The 15,723-nt window shown below is 43.1% G+C and overlaps 1 protein-coding gene across 4 annotated transcripts in view; it reads left to right on the top strand.

Moving 5' to 3' along the window:
• Positions 1–15,723, top strand: part of LOC307013608 (band 4.1-like protein 2) — a 32,681-nt gene that overhangs the window by 5,692 nt on the left and 11,266 nt on the right. For 3 of the 4 annotated variants that reach the window (XM_079641044.1, XM_079641047.1, XM_079641046.1), the window contains exons 2-13: positions 1,281–2,590; positions 4,598–5,020; positions 5,156–5,260; positions 5,380–5,498; positions 5,822–6,040; positions 6,176–6,263; positions 6,626–6,778; positions 7,329–7,426; positions 7,822–7,994; positions 14,764–14,963; positions 15,274–15,342; positions 15,468–15,512. In XM_079641044.1, coding sequence (XP_079497170.1) covers positions 1,281–2,590; positions 4,598–5,020; positions 5,156–5,260; positions 5,380–5,498; positions 5,822–6,040; positions 6,176–6,263; positions 6,626–6,778; positions 7,329–7,426; positions 7,822–7,994; positions 14,764–14,963; positions 15,274–15,342; positions 15,468–15,512 — 3,002 coding nt within the window. The remainder of the gene's footprint in view (positions 1–1,280; positions 2,591–4,597; positions 5,021–5,155; positions 5,261–5,379; positions 5,499–5,821; positions 6,041–6,175; positions 6,264–6,625; positions 6,779–7,328; positions 7,427–7,821; positions 7,995–14,763; positions 14,964–15,273; positions 15,343–15,467; positions 15,513–15,723) is intronic. The other variant, XM_079641045.1, reaches the window with a different exon arrangement.

Genomic DNA, 15,723 nt, shown 5'->3' with positions numbered 1-15,723 from the left:
TAATGCCAATATCGCCCTAGTGCCTTATATGACCTGTGCAGGGTGGGCGTGTGTGAGATAGGGCGCAGGGCATGCCTGGTGAGGATGATGCAGGCGCTGCTAATATGCAGCTCCAGAGCAGAATGCCTCCTTTGTGTCAGTGAGATTTAATGAGTCTGTGATGAACTCACTTTCAGAACTCTATGTAGACACAGACATACTCTTCAACAAGGAGGGCTATTGTGTGATGAAGTGGTGTTTGTCTTTGTGTATGTGTGAGTTATCTGTGGGTGGCAGTTGGCTTCATGTTTTATGGAGAAAGTCTCATGTATGCCACTCAGATTATACAGCTAACAATACATTAAAGCAGCAATTTAAATTCTTTAATTTGTTATTTACTTATGGTAAATGACCCGGCTATTAGTGATAATAATGCATGCATATATATTACCCTATTTGCATAATACAATACAATTCCTAAAAAAAGAAATACAAGCCTCTGCTGATCATTTGGGATTGAGCAGAGTAGAAGTTTTGATAGTTTTGCTAGGGATGTCCCGATCACCTTTTTTTGCTCCCGATCCGATTCCGATCATTTGATTTTGACAATCTGCCGATACCGATTTTTCCTGATCCGATCTTTATGCAATGCATTAAGAGAAAAAAAATGAAAAAAGCATTCAAGTTTTCCCTTAAGTTTATTTTTTTATTTAAATGACAGTATCCAACTACCCATTCTATCTAACATGGATATAGCTTCTTTTTTTTACAACAGCATTTGATCAGTTCAGTTGTGCAGCATTGGATCAAAACTAAATAAAGCTTATCAGTGCTCGTTAGCTTACTGCTACAATTAGACACTGCGCCCTGCCCACTCTGTTGCCAGATTTGAGAGAAATAAGCAACCAGGTCTATGAAAACAAGCCCCAAAGAAGCAACACATACATGATGTTGTGTCATTTTAAACCAAAACTAAGGCCTCAAGGTGACTTTAAGACTTCAACATGGTCATTTTTGTTTTGTAACATTAAATAAAATAATAAAAAGATTTTATAAAAAATGTGATCGGATCAGGACATGCTTTTTGTGCAATGATTGTTTTCAATATGAATTAAACTGCTTTTGAATCTCCAAAATATTACATTGTGAAATTACAGTGAAAAGTAATTATTGTGCTAATAGCCTACTTCTCCTAATCTCGTTTGTTGTGTACCAAGTATAGCCATGATGATGTGCACCGTCACACTGTAAAGCACCATGACCTTCCTCCACCTTTGACTCTCTTCTGTTCTCCTTCCCAGTGGCTATCATGACAACAGAGGCAAGTGCAGTGAGCGAGGCGGACACTGAGGGCAAGCAAAAGGCCAGTGGCGCCGAGCCCGAACCTGAACCAGAACCAGAGAACAAACAGAAGCCGGAGGCGGCCACGTCCGAGCCGGAGGGGGAGCAGTCGAGTAAGGAGGCATTGGAGCAGGCCTCCGAGCCTGGGCCTGCTGACGTAGCTACCTCCCCCGAGGAGGAGCAGCTGAAGCCCCGCACCCGGACCTCCGCTGGCAAGGGCCTGTCTCGCCTCTTCTCCTCTTTCCTCAAGCGCCGTTCACAGTGCTCTGAGGGAGAGGGGTTTGAGGCGGAGAAAGCCAAGGAGGATAAGGCAGACAGAGAGGACACATCTGATGAGGTAAACGAGGAGAAGGAAGAAGAGGTGAAAAGTGAGGAGAACGAGGCTAAAGCAGAGGAGAAAGAAGCAGAGGTGAAAGAAGTGGAAAAGAAGGAAGAAAAAGAACCAAAAGAGGAGAAAGAAAAAGAAAAGGTTGAAAAGAAGGGCAGTAAAAAGAAAAAGAAAGAGGCCAAGAAGAAACAAGAAAAGAAAGATGGGTTGAAAAGTGAAGAGGAGAAAGTGAAAAGTGACAAAGTAAAAAACGACGAGGAGAAAAAAGAGGAGGAAGAGGAGGAAAAGAAAGAGGAGAAAGCCGAGCCGACTGTAGAAAAGAAAGAGGAAACATTGGAGACAAAAGAAGCAGAAAAAAAGGAAAGCGCTGAAGTTAAAGACAAGGAGGAAGAAGCCGCAAAGAAAGAAAGTAAGGAGGAGGAAAGAGTGGACAAAAATGTGGTAAAGAAAAAAGAAAAGGATGATAAGGTAAAGAAAAAGGAAGAGGAAAAAGCTAAGAGGAAAGCAGAAGAAGAAGAAAGGGTAAAGAAGAGAGAAGAAGAAAAGGCAAAGAAGAGAGAAGAAGAGAAGGCAAGAGAGGCCGAAAAAACTAAAAAGAAAGAAGAGGAAAAAGCTAAGAAAAAGGAGGAGGAGGCTAAAAAGAGAGAAGAGGAGAAAGCCAGAGAAGAGAAGACTAAAAAGGAGGAGGAGGAGAAACCAAAAGAGGAGGTCAAGGGGAAAGAGGAGGTCAAGGTGAAAGACCAGGAGGAGGAAAAGACAGGAGAGAAGCAAAGAAAAGAGGAGGTCAAGGGGAAGAAAAAGAAAAAAGGAAAGAAGGAGGTGAAAGGGCCGAGTGAGGAGCAGGTCAAAGCTCCCATCGCAGCTCCAGAGCCCGAGCTAAAAACTGAGCCCGACACTGAACAGGCTCCAGATCAGCACTCGATAAGCAGCGCAGAGAACCAGGTGAGTGTAACACCGACACATATGTCGCCAACACAGACATCCTTAGATAAGAAGATTGATACCACTTTCATATCGTTCTGTTCATCTACAGTTAGCTTAGCTCCAAGACTGGAAAGGGAGAGAAACAGTTAGCCTTATTGAGTCCGAAGTGAACAGAACCACCCTGCCAGCATCTCCAAAGCTTCATAATAAACACATGTTGTCTTGTCTGTTTAATCTCTACAAAAAGTAACAAGTACGTGTTTTATTACTGTGCCAGACTATGTCCTTTACGGTAGAAGTGACCCAGAGTTGGCACTTGGATAATAACATTCCAGGAGACTGCCACTCCTGGCCAAGAAATAGTCACGCACATTCATTAACCCCCTGCTGTTTTTACACTTTGGTTTTTGTTCAGTTTAAACAAGGGAGATAAAGCATGTCAAACCAATTAGTGAGCGTTCGAGGCGCAGATAGGCAGTATCTTTCGACAGAGCATGCTAGCTGTTTCCAACTTCTTTCTATTACCTCATTCACACCAACGGTGTTTCAGGGCCGGTTCGGAGCTGGAGCTTGAAAAGCACCGGGTTTGTCCGGCCAGAGCAAAAGCACGGTTATGGCTAGAAAGGATCCGTCTCGTGTAAAACTCTCGCGAGAGTTTGCAAGTGACGTGGCTGAATGTTTACGTTTAGCAGGCAGCCTTTTAGTTACGATCGTTAACATCAGTGGGCCAGAGCAAATGATGGTGAGAAGCTAAACAATCTATTAATTATGTCAATGACAGGGAGTGTGATTGTTGAAATAGGGTGTTAGCGGTCTTGCTGTTCAAAGAAGAATGACAACACTGTAGATCACCAACACTATGGTTTATTCTTTATTCACAGGCAAGTCAACGTTGTCACAGTAAAAGTCCCAAGATAGCTCCTGGTGCAATAAAATGTTCCCTTTCAGTGTTTCACTATTATGTCTGACGTTTCTCCATTAATATTACTGCTGCATTCATTTGTATGTTGCATGTTACTGCTGTAGATGTGTTTCCGAGCCGCTCCGATTACAACGAGAGTTACAACAAGAACGTGACGTCATATTTACACAAGACGGATCCTTTCTAGCCATAACCCAAAAGCACTGCATACGTCACGCTTACGTCGAGGCAGGGGCAGGGGCAGGGGCGGGATCAACTCCTGAACAACAACAAAAAGCCGGCGTTTTATCCAGTTTGTACAAAACGATGGAGAAACTTAACAAGCAGCAGTGGTCCACTGAAGAGACCAGCTACCTACTGGGAATCTGGTCTTCAGAAGAGGTACAGAGGAAGCTGGAGCACAATCGGCCATTGTTGTTGTTGTCGGTGTCAGCTGTGAGGGGTTTCCGCGCGGTTTGGCTTTATGAAGCAGGCACGCAAACGGTTACGTCATGACGCAAACGATGACGCAATGACGCAGCACCAGTCGGACTCTGGGCGGTGTGAAAAGAGCCGGAGCTAAACCGAAGAACCGGTTCTGAACCTGAAAAGCTCTAGCACGGAGCTTGAACCGGAGTTGCGTTGGTGTGAATGAAGTATATGTTGTAATGCTAAGCTAACCTGCTGCTGACTGTAGCATCTTATTTATTGCACAGACGCAGGAGTGGTATTGATCTTCTCATTTTATAAGAACTTGCTTTTCCCAAAATGTGGAAAAAACGTTTCATTCAATCACTAGTGTGAGAATTAAGGACACAAAGACGTAGCTCTCATGTATACAACAGCAGATTGGATTGTAGTAGAGGAGCACATGTTTTTTTCTTTCTTATGAATTGTTTATGATGTGGACAGCTTGCTCAGCGAAGTAACTGTGGTGCACTGAGCTGAAAGCTTGGCCTGACACAAACGATCCATGCTGTTCTTAAAAAACAGCTAGCACTAGCAGCAGTATCTTTACTGTGTTCTATTAACGGTAGACTGTGTATTAATTGTTGAGCTGTCCCAAAGCAATTAGTCATTCCCCTTATTTATTCTTTTGATATGTTCCGTGTTTATTCTACGAGCAGGAGCAAAAGGAAGAAGCTGCCTTAAAGAAGGAGCCTGAAGTTGTGGAGGAAGTGAAGGAGGAGGACACGGAGAAAAAAGAGGAAGAACCCGCAGAACAGGAGATAGAAGCCAAAGGAGAGGAGAAGGCAAAGGAGAAGCCGAAGGACAAGCCGAAGGAAAAGCCGAAGGAGAAGCCGAAGGAGAAGCCGAAGGAGAAGCCGAAAGAGAAGCCGAAGGAGAAGACAAGGGAGAAGATAAAGGAAAAGGCAAAGGAGAAGACAAAGGTGGAGGAGAAGACAAAGGTGGAGGAGGAGAAGAAGGAGAAGCCTGTAAAAGAGAAGAAGACAAAGGAAGAAGAGGCTCAAGGCCCCAAACGTCTGAAAACCATGCAATGCAAAGTCACCTTACTGGACGACACTCAGTTTGAGTGCGAGCTTGATGTAAGAGACCTCCCAAATTTCAGTTTCTTGAATGTTTATACCAATGGCTACTACCCGCGTTAAAGAATCAAATGGTGATGTTATCTAAATAATCTCCTTCTCCCTGTTTGTCTGGCTCTCTTCATTCTTGTGTAGAAACATGCTAAAGCCCAAGAACTTCTTACAAAGGTGTGCGACCATGTCAACCTGCTGGAGAGGGACTACTTTGGCCTCGCCAACTGGGAAAACCCATCCACCTGTGTAGGTTTTTCTACTCCCTGCAGTAAAGTTACTCTGCAAAAGCATAACCCTTTATTATGAGTGACAATGAAATTGGCTGTGAGCAGTTGTTTATTTTTTACCCCACATGTATTCCGCAGACATGGATGGAGTCTACCAAAGAGATCCGGAAACAGGTTCCAGGCGCTGTGTATGAGTTTACATTCAGCGTCAAGTTCTACCCTCATGATCCAGCCCAGCTTACCGAAGACCTCACCAGGTGAATATCTATTAATAATATATTAATAAAGGAATAGTTGGATTTTTGAAAAAAAATGCTTATTCTATGGGATTTAGCATGTTATTTGGAGAGGTGCTGGTAAGCTGATTGTTCTTAAGGACAGAGCCAGGCTATTCGTTTGCCTCTTTTTCCAGTCTTTATGCTAAGCTAAGCTAGCATTATACAAAAAATACCTAAACGTAGCTTTCAACTTCACAGCTAAGTCGAAAGCTTGTGTTTCCAACAACAATATAGTAAATTCAGAATATACTTTTCAAATCTTCATAAGTGAGCTAATTGTTGTCTATTCACGTCTTCTCCAGGTACTTTCTGTGTGTCCAGCTGAGAAAGGACATCATGCGAGCTGTTCTTCCCTGTTCCTTTGTCACACTGTCCATGCTGGGCTCCTACACAGCCCAGTCAGAGCTCGGAGAGTATGACCCAGAGCTCCATGGAGAAGATTATGTAAGTGATCTGAGCCTGGCCCCCGGACAGAGCAAAGAGCTGGAGGATAAGGTGATGGAGCTGCACCGCACATACAGGTAATCAATGGGGGAAATTGGAGCAACAAAGTGATGGCAATCTGTAGCCTGAAGTTAAGTTTCATCAAGTTTGAGTTGGAATTAAAATAATCGTTCTATTAAAATGGAATATAACTATGATCTGTCTTTTTCCAGGGCAATGACCCCAGCCCAGGCAGACTTGATGTTTCTGGAAAATGCCAAGAAACTCGCCATGTACGGAGTTGACCTGCACCAAGCTAAGGTACTTTTTGTTTAAATAAAGTCACCTGTTTAGATCGGTATCAAGTTGGTAATCTAACAATGCAAGTATTTCATGGGAATTTTAAAATTCAACAGTTCATGGATTCATCGAGTTCCTGTGTGTGGGTATTATGCATCAACCCGCTTGTATTACATCAGGAGCATCCCGATTTTAATTACAAAATTGATGTCCCATTTTGGAAAAAAATGAGAGATTAATTTCATTTTAAACTGAAACTCCATGTCTTCCGTTGTGGGAGAAAGTCTGCCTCCCAGTGATTTTTTATTGTAAGTGCAGGGTTAGGGTGATGGCGTGCAGAGCTACAATATCCTAACTGTTTCATCCTGTTTTTGTGCATCCAGGATCTCGATGGCGTCGACATCACGCTCGGGGTTTGCTCTAGCGGTCTGATGGTGTACAAGGACAAGCTGAGGATTAACCGTTTCCCTTGGCCCAAAGTTCTCAAGATCTCTTACAAACGCAGCAGCTTCTTTATCAAAATCAGGCCATCAGAGGTACATCTGAAATTACATTTTACATTCATTGTTTTACTATATTCTAAATTAAATTGATTCCCTTGTTTTTTTTGTTTACTACATTATTTATTACAATTATAATGTAATGTTTTGATTAAAACGCTTTTATTGTAATTTGTACATTATTTTAACTGTATGGGAATGCTGTATAGCTGTATGGATATGTATATGTATGTCAAGCCTCTATATACATCTTTTGCTGGCTTAATACAGATTTAGCATGAGGATTAATACATTTGAATAATAATCCTTAAATATCTTGCACACTGCAATTCACGCTTTGATTTTAGACTATTTTGTACACTTGCATTTTTATTTCCAGCATTACAGTTTTTGTAATATACAGTATAACAAATGTTTCTAAGATTTTAATTTAAGAAATTGTCTTTTAGAATTGACAGGGTTTACAATATATTCATCAGGGTTCACAATATGTTCATAAATGCAGATGCATGTCGATGCTTCAGAATAATCCCATCAACATAAGGTCATTATATTTGACTTTATTGTTTTGTTTTTTCATTTACAGCAAGAGCAGTATGAAAGCACAATTGGCTTTAAACTGCCCAACTACAAAGCCTCAAAGAAGCTGTGGAAAGTTTGCGTTGAAAACCATACCTTCTTCAGGTGAGTTCAGGTCATTTAGAGTAACCACACATTCTTAATTACACTTCTTAAACAGAGGTCATTTGGAAGGTGTTCCTATCCCTTAGATAATTGGCTAACAGCCTAAGCCCTATATTGGCTCCCTGGCACTTTAACCACAGAAGCAAAGCTGCATGCCCATGGTCATGACCTTAGAATTAAACCTCAAAGGGTTTGTCTACTTAGTAAGATGAAGGTCGAAGCTGTTGCTGACCTTTTTGCCTAACTGACAATTTTAAGGGAATGCAAAATCCTCTCATGTTAAATGATGTAATTTACATTTATATTCCTGGTACGTGGGTCTGTCACTGAAAGGAAATTGGAAAATGTATTTAATTATGTTGAGTGGATGAAAATGAAGTGTTTTTGTCTTTCAGAGTTCCAACTGTGGAGCCGCCCGCATCGCGCCGCTTCCTCGTCTTGGGCTCTAAGTTCCGGTACAGTGGGCGCACTCAGGCCCAGACCCGCCAGGCCAGCTCCTTGATCGACCGCCCAGCCCCTCGCTTCACACGCTCGGCGAGCAAGAGGCTCTCCCGTAACCTGGATGGAGGTATGTGCCACTGTGAGAACCTGTGTTGGAATGATTGTTTAAGAGCGCAGGTTCGATAAGCTGCCCTCTGACTTGTTTCGCTCTTGCAGCTGGAGATGAAACTCTCCAGCTCCTGCAACACCTCTCAGCCTCCACCAGGTCTGAGGTGGATGATTGGTTGCTGATGCTGACATCTGACAAACCCCAGCCTTCTCCTGACCTCCCAGGTACCAGGAACTGTGTGGAGCCACACCAGCGCTTTCTGGCATATTTGCTGCTTTTATAGCCTCATCCCATATATTAACATGCTCATTCGTCTGGCTCATTTGCTATCATGCCCGTAATCCTCTTGAACACATTGCCTGTCAGCTGCGGCACAGATGGTTTACTTGTCAGGATGCTGACTTACTCTGACATGTGGGTAATGTCACCCACCTAGTACTTCCCCTGGCACCATCCCAGGGTCATTAAGCTCTCTTTCTAAAATAATACATAATAGGATTCCTCGAAGACTCAAATACACACAGGCATTTTCAGTCTTGAGGCAGGTTCCTCATTTTTTGGGCATTTTCTGAAGTTGCTGCTTGATATGTGTTGCACAATGGCTTTTCATTTGCTTGTACCTTGTCATGTGTTGTCTTCTTAACTGACTGACTCATCACTGCCCCAGTGTCATTTAAAAGGTAAAAAAGTACTTTTGCAAAAGTTTTGCCATTTTCACCTGCTCTCGTTGTGAAGGATGAGAGGCATCTTCCATTCAGCTTTCTACTAACCTGAGCTTACTTGAATTACAAGAGTCTCGTACAAACGCTTGGCATCTGCTTTGGTCCAAAACACGCTTGAAGCACTGTGAAGCATCACAATGACCGTCATCTCTCCCAGCAAAACCTTTGCACAACAGTCATCACTCGGTCATTTCTTCACAGCCAGAGGGGAGTCTGAGCAGATTTCCATTCAGGAGCAGGAGCAGTCTGTTCACACGGTCTCATGGCAGGGCACTGGGACTGGGCAGACTGGCTCTCAGACCATCACCCAGACCGCCAGTCTGCCAGGGCAGGAGCTGACGTCTGACAAGCAACAGCAGAGGGGAAAAGAGGACGAGTGGTCTGCCCTGTTCGGGCGATATCCTCCTTTTCCCTTTGTCTCACCTCTTGATTTTTCAAAACAGCCAGGTATTTGCACTTCTAATGCTTGCCTCAGCTTGAATTTGAAAGAACATGTAGCAAGTAGGAAATATAAACTATTAACAGTCTGCAATACGAATCATGTTTTAGTTTTTTGTATGCTTTATTGCTTTACTTTCCCCTTTGAATCCTCCCAGTCTCACGCCAAGCTCAGTTCCAGCTCCTGGAGGAGGGGAAGGAGGAGGAGGAGGAGGAGGAGGAGGAGGAGGAGGAGGAAGAGGAGGAGGAGGGCTTGCGAATGGCGGATCAAGATCTGACCAGTGAGGAGGTCTTTGAGAGTCTGCGGGAAAGAGAGATCTTGTTAGACCAGCAGAAAATGGCCGAAGTTTTGGAATGGAAGCTGAGGGAAGTTAGGGGTTTAGAGGAAAGACTGCAAGAAATGGATGAGGTGGCAGAGCGACTTCAGGAATTAGTAGAAGAGGAACTGGGAAAGGAAGAGGTAGAAATGTTAAGAGAGGGAGATTTGGGTCAGGAAAACAGAATGCAGGTTGAACGCATAGTAGAAAGTGTTTTGAGGAAATCTGTGAAGTCAATGGAGACAAAAGAGGATGGAGTGGATGAATTGGAAGAGCAGATAAAGCAGGTGTTTTTAAAAGGTATTTTGCCTGAAGAGGAAGAGTCCCAGATAAAGCAGGAGAGTGAAAAAGAGATGACCGGAGAGGGTCCGTCTGATGATAGCTTGAGAGAAGAGCTGTGCCAGATAGAAAAGAAATGGCAGGACGAGATGGAGGACAAGTTGAAGGCCGGATCTCCAGACGTCACTTCGGTAGTAACACACCGGAACGTGGAGCGTAGGATTAAGAAGAGAGTGACTATTGTAGAAGATAGAGGGCAGATGCAGGAAGAAGTTGAAGATGTGCTTGCACTGCGTGGTTTAATATCAGAGGAAACTCTAGGAAAAGAGGGGACATGGCGTAAGACGGTCATACTGGAAGCGAAAACTGAGGCAGAAGTTCTAGAGAGGCTTCAGGCCGACAGTCCTTCTCAGAGCGCAGATGGAGATGAATGGTTCATAACTTTTGACCGACTTCCGTACAAAGCCGTTTCCAAACCACCAGGTAAAGTATGTCATTGTGCAAATAGCTGTAGACTTCTGCTAATCTCTCTAATCTCTGTATCATTTCCTTCACCAGCACTATTTTGTGTGCTGTTAACACTAACAATTGAACCCTGTTTAGATTTATTAGAAAGGAGAAGTAAGCGTATAAATATAATTTGCCATTTATGAAAGGCCTGTCTGTACTGGGTATTGTTCTGGGTTCTATTCAGGTCAAAGCAGTCTACTGAAAGTAATGACAGTATAGCTGACAGAACAAATTTGGTCAATGAAGATGTTCTAATTGGAAAACGGGTTAAAAAAAAAAAGGGTCCAACAACCATAGCCTTTGTAGTCTGGTGTATCCAGGAATTTGAAGCCTTTTTGTATCATTAAAATGGACAGTAATTATCATGTATATACAGAAAATTCTTCTTCAACCTCACTCACAGTGAAATAACGCTTTAAAAGTAATATGATTTGCAGTTTTAGTAATACCTATACTAGTCAGGAAAAAGGTTTTTGCAAATAAGAATAATCCACCACACCCTGTCCTGCTTCTCCTAGCTTTTCAGCGCTGCATGTTTGCCCCGATGTTCAAAGTATTTTGTGTCTTTACTGTCATCATTAGTCACTCCCGTGGACCGTGCTCAGGTGGATGAAGGTGAATATTTCCCTTCAGAGACTGTTGTTACGACAGTTAAGCAGAAAACGGAGATTGTAGTTGCAAAGAGACAGACAAGTGAAGAGGAAATAAGGCGTGTACCAGAGATCCCCCCACCACAGACCGTCACTGAAAGAGATGATGACTGGCTTTTGATGTTTGAAGTTGTCCCCAGGGAAACACTCTATGTTCCACCAGGTATTGCTTAGACCCTCTGTTAAAACATTGGCTCTCTAGTGCTCTATTCTGTGCTTGCTTGCTAATATAAAGGAAATGTGTAAAATATTATTTTTGAAATACTTTTTTCTGACCCAACTCTTATCAGTGTGGCCCGAAGGAAGAGACCACATGGGCGCAGAAAGTTCTGTCTATTTGGGTGGAACTGCAACTTATGAGGAGATTAGAGAAGTTGTTTCTGAGGGGAAAAACACAATAGAAGTGGCGCCAAGACTTCAAGATATCCCAGAAAATCCAGTAATAGCCAGAGATGATGCCTGGTTTGTGTTTCTGGATGTTGCTTCCAGAGAATCCACATATGTACCACCAGGTACGGCTAAAAGCCCCTGTGCTGCTTTTCAAACTGGATATCTTGTGGTTTTATGTTGTGCTAATATACAAAGAGAGTGTACTTCTCCTTGTATTTAAAATACCGTCTCTCGTCTCTACCCATATCAGTTACATTGAAGGGAAGAGACCAGATGGGTGCAGAGAGTTTGGTCTCTCTGGGAGGAACTGCAGTCAAGGAGGAGATTATCGAAGTTGTTTCTGAAGAGAGAAAGATCATAGAGGAGGTGCCAAGACATATACAAGAAATCCCACAACAGCCAGAGACACACAGAGAAGATGACTGGTTTGTGTTGCTGAACGTTGTTCCCAGAGAAACATCATATGTTCCACCAGGTAATGCTAAAGGTCCCTATTCGCACCGTTATCACAGCAATCATCCTCAGCTTTGTGGACACCGTTATTCTTAATCTCCTGTACTGTATATATTTCTAAGGGTTTTTCATCTCTTTTGTCTCAGTTGCTGTTGCAGAAGTTGTTAAAGTGTCCCCAGAAGAACGTGTCGCTCTGGTTAAAATAACAACTATTGAGCGGAGTGAGACAAAAGTTGTGGTAGAAGAAATAAAACAAGTGTTTGGAGAAAAGCAAGTAGTAGCACTCCCGCAGGCTGTAAGAGAAGTAGAAGATGACTGGTTTGTGCTGCTGGATGTCGCCGCTAGAGAAACATCATATTATCACATACCAGGTATGGTCGACTTTCTCTACAGGCCTGACGTAAAGTCTTAGAAGCTTATTGTAGGCGTCTTACAAATGTTCCTTCGTTCTGTTTGTCATTAGTTACCAGGGACGTTCAGGTTTATACTGAAGAAAGACTTTCTACTGTGGCTGAAACAATAACAGTAGAGTCCAGGAAGGAGGTCTTTGTTAAAGAGACTGTGATGCAGTGGGAGGACAGAGGACAGCAGGAAGTGTCCGGGCCACTCAGAGAAAGAGATGATGACTGGTGTATCCTGCTGGATGGTGTTCCCAGAGAAAGTGCCTATGTACCTCCAGGTACCCACAGCCTTGAAATGTCACACATGTTCCTCCTATAGAAGAATATCTTACAAACAAACATGGTGTCACGCAAACTATTTCTAGAGAACTTAGATTGTGGTGTCTGATTATGAGTTTGAGTATTTATTCTGTTTGCTTTCAGTTTCTCTGGTAGCACCAAGCTACATTCATTCCAGTGTTCAACCTCAACAAGTCCAAGTGATAAGGGTAGAGCAGAAGTTGCAACAGGTTGATCTTGAACCGATTAGACTGCAGCCTTCCCGGCCTCAGACGGAGAGAGATGATGACTGGTTTGCACTGTTTGATGCTGTCCATGAAAAGACAGTCATACTACCATCAGGTACACATCATATATGTTCGAACCACATCAGAAGTTTCTCTGAAACCTTATATTTGAAGACATTTTCCAATTTCTGCAGCGCTAAGCTTTTCTTTGTTTGATGGATAGCGCTCAGCTTCTTTGACTCTGTTTGTTTGTGTCAGTTGCTCCCGTTGAGATTATTCCGGATATGAGGAGGACGTTTGAGACCGAGGTGTCTACCACAGAGACTGGAACATGGAAGAAGATGATAATTGGTGTGGATAGCAGGCAAGATGAGACACATCTATCTGAAATTAGATCGAGCCGAATTGCACTGCCGTCAGAGAGGGAAGGAGGAGATGATTGGTTTGGTTTGTTCGACATCATCCGCGCAAAGCCTGTTGTCATACCACCAGGTACCTTTCATTGCCAAAGCTACTGCATACACTTTGCTTCAAAAAGGTTCACATAAACCCGACTGCACGCACACCTGATGCTTTCAGCCATAAATAGCAAAAATAAATGGTAAATAGTTAATCAATCGGCGCCAGAGTTATTTAACTTTGTTTCTCCATGTTAGTTGCTGTGGTTGAGCGTGTTGTCCAAGTGGTGGCAGCCATTGACCAAAAACCAAAATACCTCATGGAAGACGTGAGGCCCCCCGTGAAGTTTGTGGAGGTTAAGACGTCACATCCGAGACGGATTGATGATGATTGGTTTGTGCAGCTAGATGTAGCAGCAAAAGAACCAGGTATTATTTTGTCGCTCCTACTGTGTGTGCGCTTTATATTTTTATATAATAACTCACCTGTTTAATATATGTTAAGTAGAATTGTTGTCACTGAGAAGGCTTTGTTTATATTTTACATTAGTGACTGTGGACAAACATTTCCACACACATCCTGAAGTGAGACCAGCTAAAGAGTATGCACCCATAGAGAAGAGAGCGCAGAAGAGCGTTACTATAGTGGAGCAGAAGTGGCAGCTGGAGGATGAACTGCAGCAGAAACCGAGTGCAGCAGTGAGAGAGGTTGAAGATGATTGGTTTACCCTTCTGGATGTGGCCGAGAAGAAATCAGGTATTATTAGAGCAAGTGACAGCAATATATAGGAACATTTTACATTTGATTTCTTTTTAAATCATTCTAAGATGTAAGCCTACTGTATCAACAGACTCAGCAGTCATTGAATTTACTTTCACTATAAATGCAAGTGTGTTCATATTTTGTACTTCATTTCTACAATAATACCCACTTGCTTTGTATTAGCTGCTGTCCCTGAGCGTTTCCAGCTCCCAGCAAATGTGAAAGTTCCAACGGCTGGGGCCAAAACCAAGATTGTGATATCCGAGAGGAGACCACAGTTTGAGCAACGGATCCTGGAGGAAAGGCGTCCTCACACACAAACACATGTCCACCATGATTGGTTTGTTCTACTAGATGTTGGCCTCAGAGAGTCAGGTACCTGTTTGGGTTTGTTGTTTGCAGATGAACCGCTTACACGTTTTTTCGCTCCATGAAACGCTTAAGTTCACAGGATGCCCTGACTTGGATGCACATTCATCATCACTGAAGGGCCTCTGGTCGTGCTATGTTTTGCACATTGAAGAAATAACGCTTTCCTAACCTCGTAATTTCACCTGTTCAACCGCATTGGACTGCTGCCTAACGTCATCTGCCTTTGCATCTCTCATCGGATTCCAACAAGAACGAATCCATGCTTTTACTCTCATCCCATTTTGTGGATATTTGATTTTGGCCCACCTTGAGGGCTGACTTTTCCTTTTGTTTAAAGACTAAACAAGGCTTATGAGGTACAGTATACCCCTGCAGTGTGAACACATGGAAGCTTGTAAGTATGATGTGGCTGCTTGCATAGATGCACTATTGTGTTGTTTTTTTATTTATATGTTTATAGATGTTTTACTGTGCATTTTACTCACTTGGGCGATTTGACTAGCTGGATGTGCATACCGTCGATCACCTCTACTGTGCTTGAACATATTTCCTTTTTATTTACGTACAATTCTGTCTGTATTTTTCTAGTGGTGGTCCCACAGAGGGGCGCCCGTCCCGTCAGTGCTCCGGTCTTCTCCCAGGCCGCTCTGGCAGAGGCAGGGATCCCCTTTGCCATCCTGGAGCAGCCGCAGACCTCCACTCCACTGAAGACCAGCCTCAAGGAGGAAAGAAAGCTGGAGGTCACTATAGAGGCGGTGGAGCCCTTAAAAATCGAGGCTGAGGTCAAGGTATACAATTTCTCTTTAAACACTGTCTTACACGTTAGTGATGAATTTAAATCTAAATGTATACGTGCAGGAATATGTATGTGTGTAATCAACGTTTACCTTACAGGAAAATTAGTGTCCATTTATGTTATTATTTGTCCTCATAACGATTGGCTGGGAATTTTTTGTTGTAGATAATGATAACATTGAAATTTCAAAAACAATTTTCAATGCAATTGCTTCATGGTCTTCTTTAATGAAGACACTAAAGCAGCGAACAGAGATTGTCCTCTGGCTCTGAGTGTGAACTGTGTCTCTCTTGCTGCTGTAGCCAGTAGCGTGGAGGGACCAGAGAGAAGTAGACTCTTCACTGATGGCAACCCTCAATGGGGACATTCAGGTTAGTGTCAGACACTGGCCCCTTGCATGTGGCCCCTCACAAGACTTGTTTCCACTCTGGATCTGAGTGTTAAAGCCAACAAGCAGAGGATGCTAACATGTGTCCCTCTCTCCTCCCCGGGGTAGCACGAGTCTGAGGAGACGAGCACGGAGGTGGTGCGAATGCGAAAGGTCAGATTCATAGCCTCGTAAACGTTTCCGTAGCCATCTCTCCACCTCCATTCTGATATCAAGCTTTTCATCCAAAACACTAATCTCACCCTCTTCTCATGTTGTGCTTCTGTACAGCTCGGTCTAAAATGAAATCCACATCAGGTTGGATGAACATACTGTATTAGATTCAGTCGATTTGAAAATGTAAGCAGTGAGTAATATGGTTGGA

The sequence above is a fragment of the Notothenia rossii genome (assembly GCF_949606895.1).
Source record: "Notothenia rossii genome assembly, chromosome: 7".
Taxonomy (NCBI): domain Eukaryota; kingdom Metazoa; phylum Chordata; class Actinopteri; order Perciformes; family Nototheniidae; genus Notothenia; species Notothenia rossii.
The sequence above is the reverse complement of the archived record's forward strand: the minus strand, read 5'-3'. Positions and strand labels throughout refer to the sequence as shown.